The sequence below is a fragment of the Lygodium microphyllum genome, chromosome 5 (genome assembly GCF_053477565.2).
Source record: "Lygodium microphyllum isolate KBCC chromosome 5, Lygodium_microphyllum_v1.1.10, whole genome shotgun sequence".
NCBI classification, from domain to species: domain Eukaryota; kingdom Viridiplantae; phylum Streptophyta; class Polypodiopsida; order Schizaeales; family Lygodiaceae; genus Lygodium; species Lygodium microphyllum.
In genome coordinates, this window is record NC_141139.1 from 39,144,504 (window position 1) to 39,160,934 (window position 16,431).

General features: G+C 36.8%; 1 protein-coding gene across 1 annotated transcript; it reads left to right on the forward strand.

Annotated features, from left to right (window-relative positions):
- The first annotated feature begins 7,469 nt into the window (after window positions 1-7,469).
- NDHM (subunit NDH-M of NAD(P)H:plastoquinone dehydrogenase complex) lies at window positions 7,470-9,041 on the forward strand. The gene is made up of 2 exons (XM_087678995.1): window positions 7,470-7,935; window positions 8,679-9,041. The coding sequence occupies exons 1-2, from the start codon at window positions 7,531-7,533 to the stop codon at window positions 8,853-8,855; spliced, it is 582 nt and encodes a 193-aa protein (XP_087535121.1). The 5' UTR covers window positions 7,470-7,530; the 3' UTR covers window positions 8,856-9,041.
- The last annotated feature ends 7,390 nt before the right edge of the window (window positions 9,042-16,431 follow it).

Below are 16,431 nucleotides of genomic sequence, written 5' to 3' on the forward strand. Positions count from 1 at the left end.
TAGATCTCCCACGGTTTTTAATAGAATCAACCATATTCTTCATTATCTTCACAAAATCCATCAATAGAACAAAGAAAGCAAAGAAGTACACCATCTTTGAATGGAAATACATCACATAGTATTCATCTTCAATATCTTCATAGTCTTCTCTCTCAATCTCTCATATACAATCACTCTGTTTGAGTAGAATTGGCTATCTCTGACTCTCTCTCTCTCTCTCTATCAATAATACATCATATCCTCACTACAATCTCTCAAAATCACTCTCAATAATCACTCTTAGGTCGTGGATACCCCTCCCAAGAGGTATGTCTGATATGAAGGGTCACCAGAGCCACTACAGTGTCTCTTCACAGCTCACTACTGTCACTTCACTCTAGTCTTCTCTTGAGTCTTCAGCAGCTACTTCTTCCACTTCCTTCAGCTCTTTTGCACTTGTATTCACCTCTTTCCAAGGCTAGAAAACTTTCCTAAAAGTCACACATACATTCCACAGAACACTTACAGAAGCATACAGAACAGTCTACAGAACAGTACCAGAACAGCTACAATACAGAACAGAACAGAAACAGAACAGAAGCAGAAGCTCTACAGAAGACCTACAGAAGGTTACAAAAGGTCATCAAAATCACATCACTCATTCTCAACCCATTTCAAACTCTCACAAACCATTCAATAAGCTTTCACAATATCTCATTCTTCATCAATCAATACTCCATCCCTCCTTACAGAAGACAATCAGAACAAAATAGACCAAAACAGAACAAAACAGAAGGTATACAGAACCTATCAGAACATCACAAAACCATCAACAAACATCATGATCTTCCAAAACACAATCAATATCATCCAAAACACTCTCAATCCACTTCCAAATCAACCAATCATCCCATAAAATCAACCATTCAGCTCTCAAAAACAACAAAAATCATCCAAAAAACAAGTCATTTCAACACTCAACACTCCCTTGCACTCGGATTGCTTTTCCTTGCACTCAAACAACTTTCCCTCACACTCAAGTAGCTCACCAACACTCCGATCAATCAAATGGAATTATTTACCCACACTCTGATCATTCAAGTGGACTCTTTTTCTTTGCCCAGATTACTTTCTTGCACTTGGATGACTCAAGAGAGATCGCTTAGACAGCTCACTTGCACTCTAATATATTTCCCTAGCACTTGAATAGCTTGCCCATACTTGGATCACTTGAGTGGAATTGTTTATCCACACTCAGATGACTCAAGTGAACTCTTTTTCATTGTTGAATTGGTTTCTTACACTTGGATGACTCAAGAGAAGTCACTTGGATAGCTTGCTCGTACTTGGTTGACTCAAGAGAAGTCACTGAGATTGCTTGTTTGCACTTAGATGACTCAATCTCACTCCGATCACTTGAGTGGGATTGTTCATCTATACTCCAATCACTCGAGTGGACTCTTATTCATTGCTCGGATTGCCTACTTGCACTTGGATGGCTCAAGAGAGGTCACTTGGATAGCTCACTTGCACTTGAATAGCTTTCCCTCAGACTTAGATAGCTCACCCACACTCTGATCACTCAAATGGACTCTTTTTCATTGCTCGGATTACTCGCTTGCACTCATATGACTCCAGAGAAGTCACTCCGATAGCTTGCTCACACTTGGATGAATCAAGAGAAGTCATTAGGATTTCTTTCTTGCACTTGGATGACTCGCTCACACTTGGATCACTCAAGTGGGATTGTTCACCTACACTCAAATCAATCAATTAGATGGCTTGACCCACACCTAGATCTCTCAAGTGGACTTCTCTTCAATACTCAGATTGTTCGCTTGCACTTGGATGACTCACTCACACTTGAATCACTTGAGCAGGATTGTTCACCCACACTCAGATCACTCAAGTGGACCCTTTTTGATTGCTTAGATTGCCCACTTGCACTTGGATGACTCAAGAGAGGTCACTCGAATAGCTTGCTCACACTTAGATGACTCAAGAGAACTCACTCAAATTGCTCGATCACTACTCGATTCGTGCTCCCACTCGAATAGTGCACTAAATGCACCTCCCCCTTTCTTCTTTAACACACTCTCTCTTATATTCTTTTCTCAAAATGCCTCACCCTTGGATACTACCCTTTTTGTTATGTGCTAGCATTGAATCACACACTTGGATGTGCACTCAGATAGACCTCTCATGCTCTTCTTCCTCTCATATGATTCAAGTGTAGTTATTGATGACCACTTGAGCCCCCTTTTTTGAGGCTCACTATCATTGGATCTTCTTCCTTAACTTTGGTCATCACTCTCTAACATGTATTTTCTCTATCTCTCTCTCTAGGTAGTTATCACAACATTCCCTCCTATTCAAGTTACCCCTTGACATTTGACCCTCTTAGAGAGAGATTTTCCATGTCATTTACTTGCTTTCTTATGTACTTATTTTGTTTTTGTATTTTTCATTTTTTTCATTTTGATTTTGAACTTTTTTCATTTTTTTCATTTTACACTCATATGAAATAAGATCACACTGAGTAGGCAAACATAACCTCAACAAGCACACCTTCCATCTTTGTGAGCGAAAGGTAATAGTTTTCTATCTCTTGATGAAGTCATAGCTGAACTCCAATGCATGTTTGAAAAATGGTAAACCTCTCTAGCCTTGTAGATAACATCATGTGGCCCATCTTGTGGTTACTTTAGTGCTCTCACCACACTTGTATCCTGTTGAAGAGAGTGCTAATACCGTTTGGAGCCATCTCCACCTCATTCATCTATATAAAAAGAGGGTAACCATTCTCTACTTACACAAAAAACAAAGACTATCCTTTGAGTAAGTTGGAAGTTGCACTAAAACAACTTCACTCCATTCTATCACCGACAAATGGAATCTATCAAGGTATCTATGTATTACTAGCAACATGGATAGCAACTATAGCAAGCCCTTGACACCTGCAACATAAGAATACCATTTTGATTATCATTGACTAGTTTATTACTTCTACCTTTTGGCATTGTAGCTTAACTATGAGAACTGTCATTCAATCATTGGTTTCTTACCATGGATCTTTATTACTCTTCAAATTCATGTATGGTTTCATGAAGCAAGTATTATGTTTCTAATTATCTCTTGCAAACATAAACTAACGAAGGAGGTGAGGAATGGAACCTTATTCTATAATTTCCAAATTACTAAACATAATTTCTATGCTATTTGCCTTCTTCTATAACTTTGAAAATACTAAAGATAATTTCTATGCTATTTGTTTTGTAGCTTGCTTCATGGCAACAAGACTTTAAGGATCCTCTCCTTGCACCCTTAGTCTTCATATAAGGCATTCTCTATTATATTAGTTCTCTTGAATTCCACCAAGGCCTTATCAGCTTGGATATAACATCCATTAATCAAAACCTTGATTCAAAGAATATGTTACTTCTCTGACTAGATACGTCTTGCTAGATGAATATCTATCATATCTTCCTTCATGACACAAGAGTGACTATTGCAAAAATGAGAACTTTGTATGACAACATCGAGTTCCTTATGAAAGAAGATGAACAAGACTTGAATCACTGCTCAAAGGCTTCCAATTCTATCATCAATAATATTTTCACTCATCTAAATGTTCCCTTCTAAGACGAGAACCCAAACCCTTAAAAATCCCTTGATATTGCCACCCCATCTCCTACTTTGGGAAATGTAAATCTCTTATCCCTCAAGATTTCTCTAAGGATGATGCACTACTTTTAAATGTAACCTAGGAAACCTCAAAGTGGGTTAAGAAACAAGATCATGAATCTAAAATCAACTCCTTTATTCCTCCTAGAATGCTGGAAATCTATGTGCAATCTTGCCACCACCAACCGTGGGTATATGGAGTCTCCACACCTCATAGCCCCAATTCCCATAGAAATGTGGCTTCTTCTTCTTAGTGAGGAAAATAATGATGTGGTCTCATCTTCTCCATTTTTTTATATAAGGCTATTTTAGGCTTCGTGTTTGACTTGTAAGTGCTACATAGGTTGTTTTGTCTTTGTCTACAATTCTACATATACTATTTAGAAAATGCAAAACAAGTCAAGGCTTGTAGCTTCCATTGAAGATATTTTACATATTGGTTACTGAGCAATAGTAACCTATGATAGACAATTAGAAACAAGCAGTTTTATGTTGCAGCTCGTTTGACAAAGGTTATAGATTACAAATTTCACAATTTTGGAGTTTGTTGTTGGCTGCTATTGTATGTAGCAAGTATTACTGGAGACTTTAATGAATATGCTATAGCAATTCTTGAGCTACATATATATTCATACTATCTATATATATTTTATCATGAAAGATCAACATCACTGTTCTTTGATATATTGCACTGATTTCAAGGAGATGAGTCTTCTGATGTACGTCTCAATAGTTGGATGCTATTATGGTGCTATATCTACGAGGAAGCATTGATGGTACAATACCATATTTTAATTATATATAGTGATTTTCATATGGTCTAGATAGTGATATATGCATTATTGTTGAGCAATGGTACATTTTCTATGTTCTCTCAATTGTGGTTATACTAAGTCAATGTTGTAGAAAGTCTACCAATTTTGATGTGCAATTTGTTGATTTTTTAATTATTGTCGCTTGACAGTTGGTTGTTGTTTTACACAAACAACATCATCATTTACATGGACAAGGAACTATATAACATCAGAAAGTTTGACGATACTAACTTCAATTTGTGGAAGGATCAGATCTAAGATGTCCTTATTCAAAAGAACCAATTAAGATCCATAAGAGGCATAGATGCAAAACCAACAAACATGTCCAAACATGATTGGTTGGAGCTTGATGCATTGGCCAAGTCCATAATTATGCTATAGTTGGTATAATTTATGTGTTTTACGATTGTGAATGAGACCATTACACATGACCTATAGAAGAAGCAATGTGATAGTTATGAGAAAGAAACTATCTCTAACAAAGTGTCTCTCATGAAAAAGTTGTTTGTGTTGCAAATGAAGGAAGACTCTACAATCAGCTCCCATTTGAATGTATTCAATATCATATTCAGTCAGATGCAAGCTCAAAAGTCAAAGTTCAAAGATGAGGTTAAGGCAATATTTTTTATGTGTTTCTTGTTTGTAACATGCAATACCGTCGGAACAACTGCCAATAATTCAGCTTTAGATGGTGAGTTGAAGCTTAATGATGTTGTAGCTAGTCTATGCTGAAGAGTTTTTTAGGAAATCCATGGACAAAGGCAGAAATGGCCACATATTGGTGGGAGCTCATGAAGAAAGAGACACAAAATAATTTAAAGGTAAGAACCAAAACTGTGGATCTTTATGCAAGAAATCTAGGTCCAAGAAAGACATCGAATGTTTCCATTGTGGTAAAACACGTCATATTGAGGACTATTACAAATGGAAGCAAGAGCAAAAAGATAGTATTAATATAGTTGGTGTATGTGATGTATAGTTTGCTTTTCAGAATGGATCTACCTTTAGTCTTTGGAATATATGCCATGTGGCCAAGCTTACTAAGAGCTTGAAATCTATGGTTTAGCCCGATGACTTGGAATACTCTACTACTTTTGGGAGTTAGTCATGGGAAGTCCGCAAGGGATCATTTGCTATTCCCAAAGGAGCCAAATGTGCCAATTTGTATTCCCTTCATATATATACTATAAAAAATCATGTAATTGCAATAATCGAGTAGCCAGACATATATTTGTGGCATCACCATAGGTCATACATCCAAAAAAGGAATGGAATTGCTATCTTATTTCGGTTACTTGCAATCTCTTGATTTTTTAAATCTTTATCTTTGTGAGCATTGCATATAGAAAATCATGCATGTTCAACCCAAAAGAAAAACTTAAACAGGAAAAGAAGTGAGCCACTTGACTTAATGATAGTGGCATATGTGGGCTAATGCCTATAAAGTCTATAATGGGAGCATTCTATTTTATCACATTCATTGATAGTACAATTAGAAAAGTGTATGATTTCACTATGGATAGGAAACATGAAACTTTGCCTTATTTTTAGAAATTTCTAGCACTTATAGAGAATCATCCTGGCAAGAGATTGAAGCATTTCAAAATGGATAATGGTAGAGAATATGTGTCTCATGAGCTTAGAAACATTTGTGAAGCACATGAGATAAAACGAGAATTCACTACACCTAGTAATCTTGCCCGAAATGGTATTGTAGAGCGTACGAATAGGAGGATAAACGAAAGGACGGTGAGTATGCTATCTGATGTTAGTCTTACTCAAGGATTTTAGGCTAAGACTATCACGACTATTGTACATTTGATAAACATGTTGCCTAGTACTACTTTGGATTATGGCATTCCCAAAGACTTTTGGTCGGGCAAGAAGCCCTCTTATGATTGCTTAAGAGTATTTGATTGTGAAGGTTATGTGCATGTGCCAAAGGAAAAGTGTAACAAGCATAGGGGATTCACTAGTGATAATAAGGAGACGTCACTTGCGTGCAAGAAATATATGAAAATACCCCTTATCTACCCCCTATTTATGGGACCTTACCTTATAAAATGTACCTTCTTTCCCTTATAACCCCCCTCCCTTACACTCACGTGGTACCATACGGTAAACCCTAGTGGACCCCCCGGGGTAACAAGTTAGAACTAAAATCCACTAGTGCATCTTTTTGGGCTATAGACTGAGTGGCGAGATATGTTATCAGCTTTGCGATCAAAAGATAGAAAGATTGTTTGTAGAATGGTGTGATCTTGAATGACAAGAAGATGCATAAGTAGCATGTTAAGAAAGTTGAAACAAGAAATGTTCCAATATCTCCAGTGGACTTATCACTAATCTTAGGCTTGGAATTTGACATATTATCAGCCGCCTATTTCGTCTTTCTCCGCGTCCACAAATTCACGGGCCCTAGATGCGACCACAATGGCAGAAGGAACATGACATGCCATTGCCCCTATTCATGCCATTGCAACATGTCTCTTAAGAAAACCAAAATGCGACAACTAAAAAATAGAAGCATTTAATGCATTCTCCTAAACATGTGCAAGGCATTCTATCTCAACCAATGAAAATTCTATAATTTTTAAAATGATTTCCTTAGCTAAAATCCATAAGCCCCAACAACAATCAAATGCTATAGCCTTCGGGGTAGGGCAAACAGCTATCCCTATTCTAGATTCATGGTGAGAAATAACTGAGTTGGTAGGGGTGGGTGTGTGAGTTCCATGTAGATGTTGGATTGAATCCCCTCAAATGTGTAGCTTTGTGATATCATTCTTCGAGATGGGAGGCACCTCTCGAGATTTGGGCGATGTCCCACCTTCTAATACAAATACCTTAAAGGCAAGGCATTCTTTATAAAAAAAAAGGCAACCTTGACTTCTATTATTATCCCTAACCACTAGTTTTAAGGTTAGGTGGGCCAAACATGAAAAGGTTAGAAATGGACCAAAGAGCCAAAGGCCCTCCCTTCAAAAACAAAATGTATATGGATTCAATATAGAGAGAGAGAGAGAGAGAGAGAGAGAGCGCTTGAGCTTGAATGGCTATGGCTGCCTCTCCCTGCCAGTGCAGCATGCCCTCTTCGGCCTCCTCATCTTCTGACGCCTTGATTCCGCCGTCTCTCTTCTTCGGCTGCTCTTGGCAACTGAAGCTCGTCCAGCCTCGATCTCACCTCAGCCTGCCAAGGGCGCGTCTTCCTGCAGCAATAAGGGCCGAGACCGAGAGCAAAACTCTCAAATTTGAGAGGGGAGGCACCTGGCTGAGCTCCACTACTCGCCATATCCGCATCTATGCGGGCTATATTGACCCCGTTTCCCTAAACATGGACCAAACTCAGGAAGATAAGCTCAGCCTCATCCTTGACCCTGATGATGAGTTCGTTTGGCCTGACGAGAAGGCAGAGAAGGTCTTCAAGAAATTCGAGGAACTTGTGGATCATTATGAGGTATGTGCACACATTACTAGGTTCTGTGAAAATTGGAAATCGAAGCCGTCTGCATTGCATGTGTTAGAGCAGGAAAAACCTATCCGGAAGTGCCCCCCCCCAACTCGTGTGAGGCGACGTTTGTCTTACTGGTCCTGTGCCATCAGCGACCAGACGACTGTCGTCTTTTCCTTCCTGCAGGGTCCGCTTGCTACCAGCAATACCATTTCTCAATTCCACTGGGGTACCTGCAATATCTGTTTGTAATGAATGCCCCCGTAGCTTCATTTTTGAGTCCCATTGGATCACAAGAATCTGCAATCTTTTCACTTATTCATCATTGGACTGCCTGTTGCACAACTCCATTTTTCACTTATTCATCATTGGACTGCCTGTTGCACAACTCCATTCTTCCTGTTTCACTTAGGCATGCAGTCTGCATCAATGTGTCAATACATGGATTATTCATTTGTTAATCAACGGTCATGGGTGGTGGCAGTTGTTGTAGTGCAGTCCTGTGACCATAATCTCTTGTCAGATGGCACATTGGTTTCTAGATCCCATTTGCAAGCCATCCAAACACATGGTTCTGTGAATCTTTGATTCTCTGGGGATGAGTTATCAACTGGATCTGGTGGTCTTTTTGGTCTGTTAGACTTGCTTTGTGTAATGTCACAACTTTCAAATAGTCATGTATACATCTTGAGCTGTTCATATTCAGTTTGGGTACCTTTACTTATTGCCCTGTGCACATTGCTCTGCAGGGTGCAGAGCTGAATGAGTATACTCTTCGATTAATAGGATCTGATTTAGAACACTACATCCGGAAGTTGCTTCTTGCTGGTGAAATAAAATATAACCTCAACTGCAGAGTGTTGAACTTCAGTATGGGCAAGCCTCGGTATGACATTCAGGAAGAAGAAGAGGAAGCAGCTGCATAAAAAGTCTTTTATTTGTAGACAAATGTAACCCTTAACAGAACAATATAACCCAAGTTGTAAAAATTTTTGTAGCAACAAATTTGTATATGACTTGATAGCTTTGTTTGAATGGAACAAATTTCCATGTTTGTTGTAAAGGGATTAGTTTGCAGAGATGTATTTGTAATCTCCTTTTGAATTTGTATACCTCAAATGTTTTGGGATCCACTACAAAAGCCTTGGACCTTGGAAGTTTTCAGGTTTTTCCTAGACTTCGAAGGTCTTTTTTGTTTATATTCCATGACTCAATTGCCTCGGCCTTTTATGGTTTTTGTCTCTCCTATCAGTCCTGTCTTCAAGTCTTTGAAATTAGAAAACCCTCCCTCCAAGGCAATGAGGCATCACTCTTTAATGTTTCAAAAACATGCTTAGTAGGGTAGTCTCTTCATTTCAACCATTAGGAAAAAGGATGCATCAATGCCATGCTAACACAAAAAACTTAGTGATTTTGTGATTTGTGTTGAGTTGACCTGATTTGGAACATAGAACCCACAAAGTAGTTGGAGTTTGAAACCAATTTAGTGGTGTCATAGGATCAAATGTTTTTCATGTTTCACAAGTTGCATAAGCAAATAGCTAAATGATGCAACAATTTAACAAATACCAACAATACCACATGTTTATTTGATCATCTAATAATCTAAGAAGAGTATATATATGGGCATACTTTCCATTGCATGTCTCGAGAACAAAGAAAAAAGAAAAGATAAGATATGAACATTTTGAAAATAGATACCACCATAATTTGGTAGGAGGCACTATACTTAAGTTAACATTTATGGATCATAGGCAACACTTTAATCAAATTAGGCACAGCAAAGGTAGAAAGTAGTTGGCATTTTGTGTTAGAAGGTCCATCCACCTTACCTATGGATTGTATATGTTAGCCAATTTGTAGTTGAGTTGATGAATCCCATGAAGGCAAATAGTCATTCTAGCAATCACTACTTGGGCACACATATTGAATAGGCTAGACAGTCTCATTGCTCATTTTTTCCATAAAATGCTCCTTTGTATACTTTTCAATGCATGGCTTTAAAAGTCTCCTATTGGAAAATCCATGCACCATCATCTACATATTACCTTCAATACAACCAAAAATATACTAAAGCTCTAATTCTTCTTGGCTCCATTACACATAACATTGGGGATCACCTAGTAAACAGCCTTCTCTATGACATAAATAATGTAGATTAGGTTAAATGGTTGAGTTGGATAAATGTAACATCCCTTTGACAAGAACACAATATATGGTGAAAGGGGTGGCAATGTGGTTGTGATGCTAACATTTACAATACATATTTGCTATTAGTTTTTCCTAATCATCTGCTTGGTTAGCTTGTAGGTAACATGTGCAACATCTCATACCTTCTTACGTGCCATGTTCTTTCAATTGATATCACTAAAGCAGTCTTGGTATCTCATGAGTGCCTCATTATGAGGCCTCTTGTATACACTATGTAATTCTTATTATTATCCAATACACTCAAAGCATGATCCTTTGGTGGACTAGTCATATCTTGTAGTGTATTGTTGTCTTAAAACTTAAGATCCTACACTCAACTCAAGAGTATGGTATGTGTGATAGTCATGCCATGTACTTCATTTTTCACAATTCCCATGATTTCTATCTAGAATTTTGCATGGCATTCGATCTCCTATGGACTCCATAATCTACCTCACCCCATTGTCAACATCCAAAAGGATCAACAATCACTCCCCAACAGAAGGGGGTTCCACTACTTGAGTATCACATTATTTTCTACTGTTCACATTGAGGTGCACTGACTCTAGGTCCTTAACACTCTTCAACATGTCATTGCAAGTTGGGTGATATTAATTTGCATAATGTTATTATTGATTGATCAAAGTACATTCCTAGAAATCTGAACATGGATGTGCATATTCTCAAACTTTGAATATAACAATCAATCGTATCGTTAGTGGTGGCTGTTGTAAATAATCCTTCCTCCAAATCTGATTCAAAAAATGAATATTGTCTTTGGACCACAACTAGCAATGCATGGACACTAGCAAATGTACAATAATGAATATTCAACTATAAGGACAAAAGCTATGTTCCTTTGATACTTTTTTTCACTTGTGAAGTAGGTTTTGTATGCATTATATAATACTCTCCTGCTTGCACATGAAGATATATAGACATGCTCAATGGTGCCCTTCATAATAGATCTCTAATCACATTATGGTCTCACACCAACAAGTACAAGCCCCTTTCCCACACATTATACCCACTTTGATCAATGTTGCAAAGCTAATGCAAGGATCAAAGATATGTAATGATTCTTAGAACCTATTTGCAACCATGTCAATTAGAAAACTATATAGAAGCATTGTAACATGATATGAGAAACCGAGTTGAGGTAATCGTATGCCCTCTAAATACTATTCTAAATAAAAGTAATATTGCTACACACAATTTATGCATAGTAAAATAGTGTGCATCATTCGCAAGGTATCTCTAATAATGGGGTTTTTTTGATAGGTATATTAATGCTAACACTACATCCCAGGGCTGGTATTTTGAGAGATATATTTAATGGTATCTACCACTTAGCCATTGTTTATTTGACTTGTGTAGAAAGATGCTATTGGAAAAAACCAGTCTATGCTTATAGACCCTTATTTTTATACATGATTATAACAAGACCATCTATGTTGGTGATTGGCTTGAAGTTGAGACATATCAATTTCATTTTCTCTAACTATCAATACTACTATGTTCCATGGGATAACCCCTATGTCAAGAGGTGGTGCCCTTTGGTTTCACCTCCAAGAGACATAAATCCCGTAAACAAGATGGTACGAGATGTTTGGTGGATCTACCTATTGTGCACACAAGGATACTTAGTGCTATACATGGTTGTTCACATTACAAGGTAGCCCTAGTTTTAACCTTGTCATGATAATTTGGCATTACCAGCAATGCTAAGCTTATACCTATGGACCATAAGCACGTCCTTTAATCAAGGTAGGTATAGTAAAGGTGAAACATAGCTATCCTTTTGTGCTAAAATGTCCATCAACCTTGCTTTGAATTGTATATGCTAGCCAAAATGTGGCTTAAGCCATTGAATGCCATCAAGGCAAGTAGTAATTCCAACAATCATTAGTTAGGCATGCATATTGGATAGACTAGACATTCTTACTATTACCATAAAAGAGATTTTGTAGAATTTGTGGTGCATGGCTTTAGAAGTCTCTTATTTGGAAATTCATCCACCCTTGTATTACCTTCAACATGCCCAATAATTAACCACATATTTAGAAATTTTTGAATTTTCATAAAGTTTGGGATTTCCTAATGAGATTAATATTTGGACATAGGGTCAAATCTTATCCCTTTACTTGAAGGTGAAATTTTCCCTAGATACTATATAAGCAACCCCCCCAAGTCCCACTCTCAAATATGGGGATAAGATTTAGCCATCTAGTCAAATCTTTACTCCTTATTTGAAAGTGGAACTTGGGAGATTCCCAAATTCTCTAATATGGTATTAATTTATCTCTTGGCGAATATAGATCAGGTTTTATGGTTGATTTTCCTATGTATAACACCCATTTGATAAGAACAAGGTCTATAGTTAGATATGATGAAAGAGATGGCAACCAAGTTGTGCTGTGAATAGTTGCACAATAGATTTTCTCACATTACTCCTTACAATAAAACAATCAAAGCATGAAACTTTGGTCAACTAATTATATTTTTAAATGTATTTTTGTCTTTAAACTTAGCTCATATTGCTACTGCTTTATTGTAGTTTGCACCCACACACATACTCTCTAAGTCTCTCTTTCTCTCTCTCTCTTTCTCTCATCTTATTACTACATTCTGGAAAAAAAACCACATCAATCAACCACTAAGAAGCATTTAAATAAAATAATAATTTAATTTCATGCTAATTGCATATGCATGCTTTATTCATTTCATGCAATAATACTTGATATTCTCTTCTTATATTTTCATGGGTGGTATAGCAAAGTAGTTGAGGCAATGTTCAATACACATTACACTCCATCATGAGTTCATTGAGGTTTATGGTTCCTTTATAACAAAGTGAGAGAGCAAATGAAAGTATGGTAGTTCTGTCAAATATAGAAGTTGCATAATTCACATTGAGAGGATTTGTGATGTGACACCCATTTGATAAGAACAAGGTCTATAGTTGGATATGATGAAAGAGATGGCAACCAGGTTGTGCTGTGAATAGTTGCACAATAGATTTTCTCACATTAATCCTTACAATAAAATAATCAAAGCATGAACCTTTGCTCAACTAATTATATTTTTAAATGTATTTTTGTCTTTAAACTTAACTCATATTACTACTGCTTTATTGTAGTGTGCACCCACACACATACTCTCTAAGTCTCTCTCCATCTTATTATTACATTCTGGAAAAAACAACCACATCAATCAACCACTAAGAAGCATTTAAATAAAAGAATAATTTAATTCCATGCTAATTGCATATGCATGCTTTATTCATTTTACACAATAATACTTGTTAGTCTCTTCTTATATTTTCATGGGTGGACTTTATCAATAGCAAAGTAGTTGAGGCAATGTTCAATACACATTACACTCCATCGTGAGTTCATTGAGGTTTATGGTTCCTTTAAAACAAAGTGAGAGAGCAAATGAAAGTATGGTAGTTGTGTCAAATAGAGAAGTTGCATAATTTGCATTGAGATGATTTGTGATGTGATACCAAGGTTTAAGTTCAATCTCAAAATAGTGGATGCCAGTGAGATTAATGCATTTAATGGGAACTAGGAGGTTGGTCTAAGTGATGCAAATCCCTACAAAAAGTGGGGAGGAAAATTAAACTATTGAAGCTTCTAGAGGAAAAAACTTTAAGGAAATATCAATCATGAGCTAGAAAACATAAAGATAACTAGGCTAGTCCCTAAATGCATGTTCGGAACAGAATTCAAAGTTAGCATTCTCTTCTTCTTATGTGAATGTTATGGTAGGATGACTTGTATGCAATCTATGTTCCCCTTATAGATGGTCTCTAGATGGTTAGATTCGAGATGGCTCTCTATGTACAACAATCTTCAACATTCACCCTTTATAGGACTCAATATCTACCACCGAATATAATGTGGTTTGTCCTATAGTCCTTACCATATGTTGACCATAAATAAGCTACATGGAATAAATATTTGGTGGTTTTTTTGATATCATACATTGACAATTAGATACATGAGACAATGGACAATGAAGTCATTCACAATATAAATAAAATTTCCACCATCAAAGGATTCTTAAATATCTATAAAATTTTAATGATATATCTATCTATCTATCCACCTCAATCAAATAGTTACTAGTTAGATGGTACTCACACATACAACTATTAGTGAAAGGACCCATAGATGCAATTACCATCTTTCAAAATTTAATGATATATCTATCGGCCTCAATCAAATAATTACTAGTTAGATGGGACCCACACATACAACTATTACTGATGGGACCCATAGATGCAACTACCATCTTTCAAATTCATGACAATGTGTGCATATAATGAGCTATGCTTTGGTAGAACCATTGATAGAAGACACAAAAGAGTGCTTGACCTAAGAGTGACCTAATGGTGCTTTCCTCAACAAATGAGTTTAATATTCGTATTTGGGGTGAGTGACTTAAGATTTACCTAATAGTGCTTTCCTTACTCATATGTATTGTAAAAGGAATATTATTACATGAAGTGTGAATGCAAAATGTCTTATTGTACATATACATAGTTAGTGAGAGGAATGAGATGGTACCCATGAAATCTAATACACTTCTTCAAGACAACATACAACTCATTGCCAAATCTCCATAGAAGCATGTATGTCAAAGGGGTAGAAGAAAGGAAAATGAGCTAGCTTTAGGGGTGAGGAACTTGGAACACAATTAATCAATATTAAGTTAAAATCACATATCCCTAGAATAACCAAGCCATAAGTAGAATTAGTTCTAGATTATAACATGAAATTATTCTTATCACACTTCCATTGGAACATATCTAATCTTCAAAATCTTGCATCTATTCTTTAAAAAATAGGAAAATTTGTAAGAAATAGATATCTTGCTCTTGTCATGTTTCTTGCTATAGTAGCTACCATCTAATGTGCATATAAAGATGATCATCTTGAGTAATTGTACTTCCATAGCTAGTAGAACTAGATGCGAGGCTACATATTGCTTAGCTTTGTTACAAGTAGTTCTCAGAATAAGGTGCCAAGGCCAATGGTATCCTGGGCATTATACATACATAAATCTAAGCTCTGAAGGTTATGGTTGGAAAAATCTTACTATAATTGAAAATCATCATATGATAAATTGTGCATAAGAAAAATGGCAAAAAACCCTCCATATTGAAGGATCGTTCACCTGGTCTATACGCGATCTTGGGCTCTTGCTTACTTTTGAAAAACAAAGGAACCGTGTGATCGAGGTGTGAGATCGGCATGGTGCTATCGATGGGGAAATTTCGATGATTGAGGTGTTTGGGCAAGGAGGTGAAAATGTTTCCAATCCCGAGACGAAACTATTGGGTAAATCTTTACACTCAATCAAAGCATTGTCACATAAATTAGTTCCATATAATTCATATATCCATAATTTTACCAATCGCCATAATTTTAATGAGGCAGTGTCGACCTGCCTTTGATTCTCAATCATCATTTATTTCCATACGACTCGAAATTTTTTTCCTATGTAGGGATCTTTTCCTACATAGAACATTGAAAAACATGCCCTACATACATAATGTTCCCTAGTGGATGTAACAAGGAGATGTGCCACTTTCCCTAATTTTTTACATTCCCTACAAGTACAATTTTTTACATTCCCTACTTATGTGTACTTGTGACTAGGAAATTTCATGGGGAATTCTCCATACCATAATTTCTAGACTGGCTGATTGAAATATAAGAATCTGGATTTGTTGCTTGTATGAGGAGTTCATCTGCATTCAACTGTTGCGCATCCTTCCATCAGCCTTGTAGTAGGTATGCTTACTTCTTCACTGACTATTAGGCCATGCCAAGATGTTAGGCCATGCTCGGATCTCTCTGAATTATTGCTCCCCTAATTTGATGCTTTGCCAATCGCGAACACACTTGTAATTAGGGAATAGATAACACTACCACTTACTGTATTGCACCATGGACCATGTTGCATCCACGTGCTGGTAGAATTGAGAGATGAAGAGCCACATGGAATTAGTGTTGATATGAGCAATTCGATGTACTTGGATATCTCTATTTGATGGCATAGTCTCCACCAATGTAACAAATAGTTATTGTTTGGAAATGTGAGCGCACCTAAACTCTTAGTAGTACATCCTCATATTATATGTGAGGTAGTCCCATGCACACTACAATATTCATCATAGTTATTAGATAGAAGGAAACTTGAATACCATAAGGAATTTACAAAAGAGTGCTAGAAATATAGAATCATTTGCGTGACTACTAGAGTAGCTAGAAACTTTTTTCGAAGTATGGTGAATAGCTT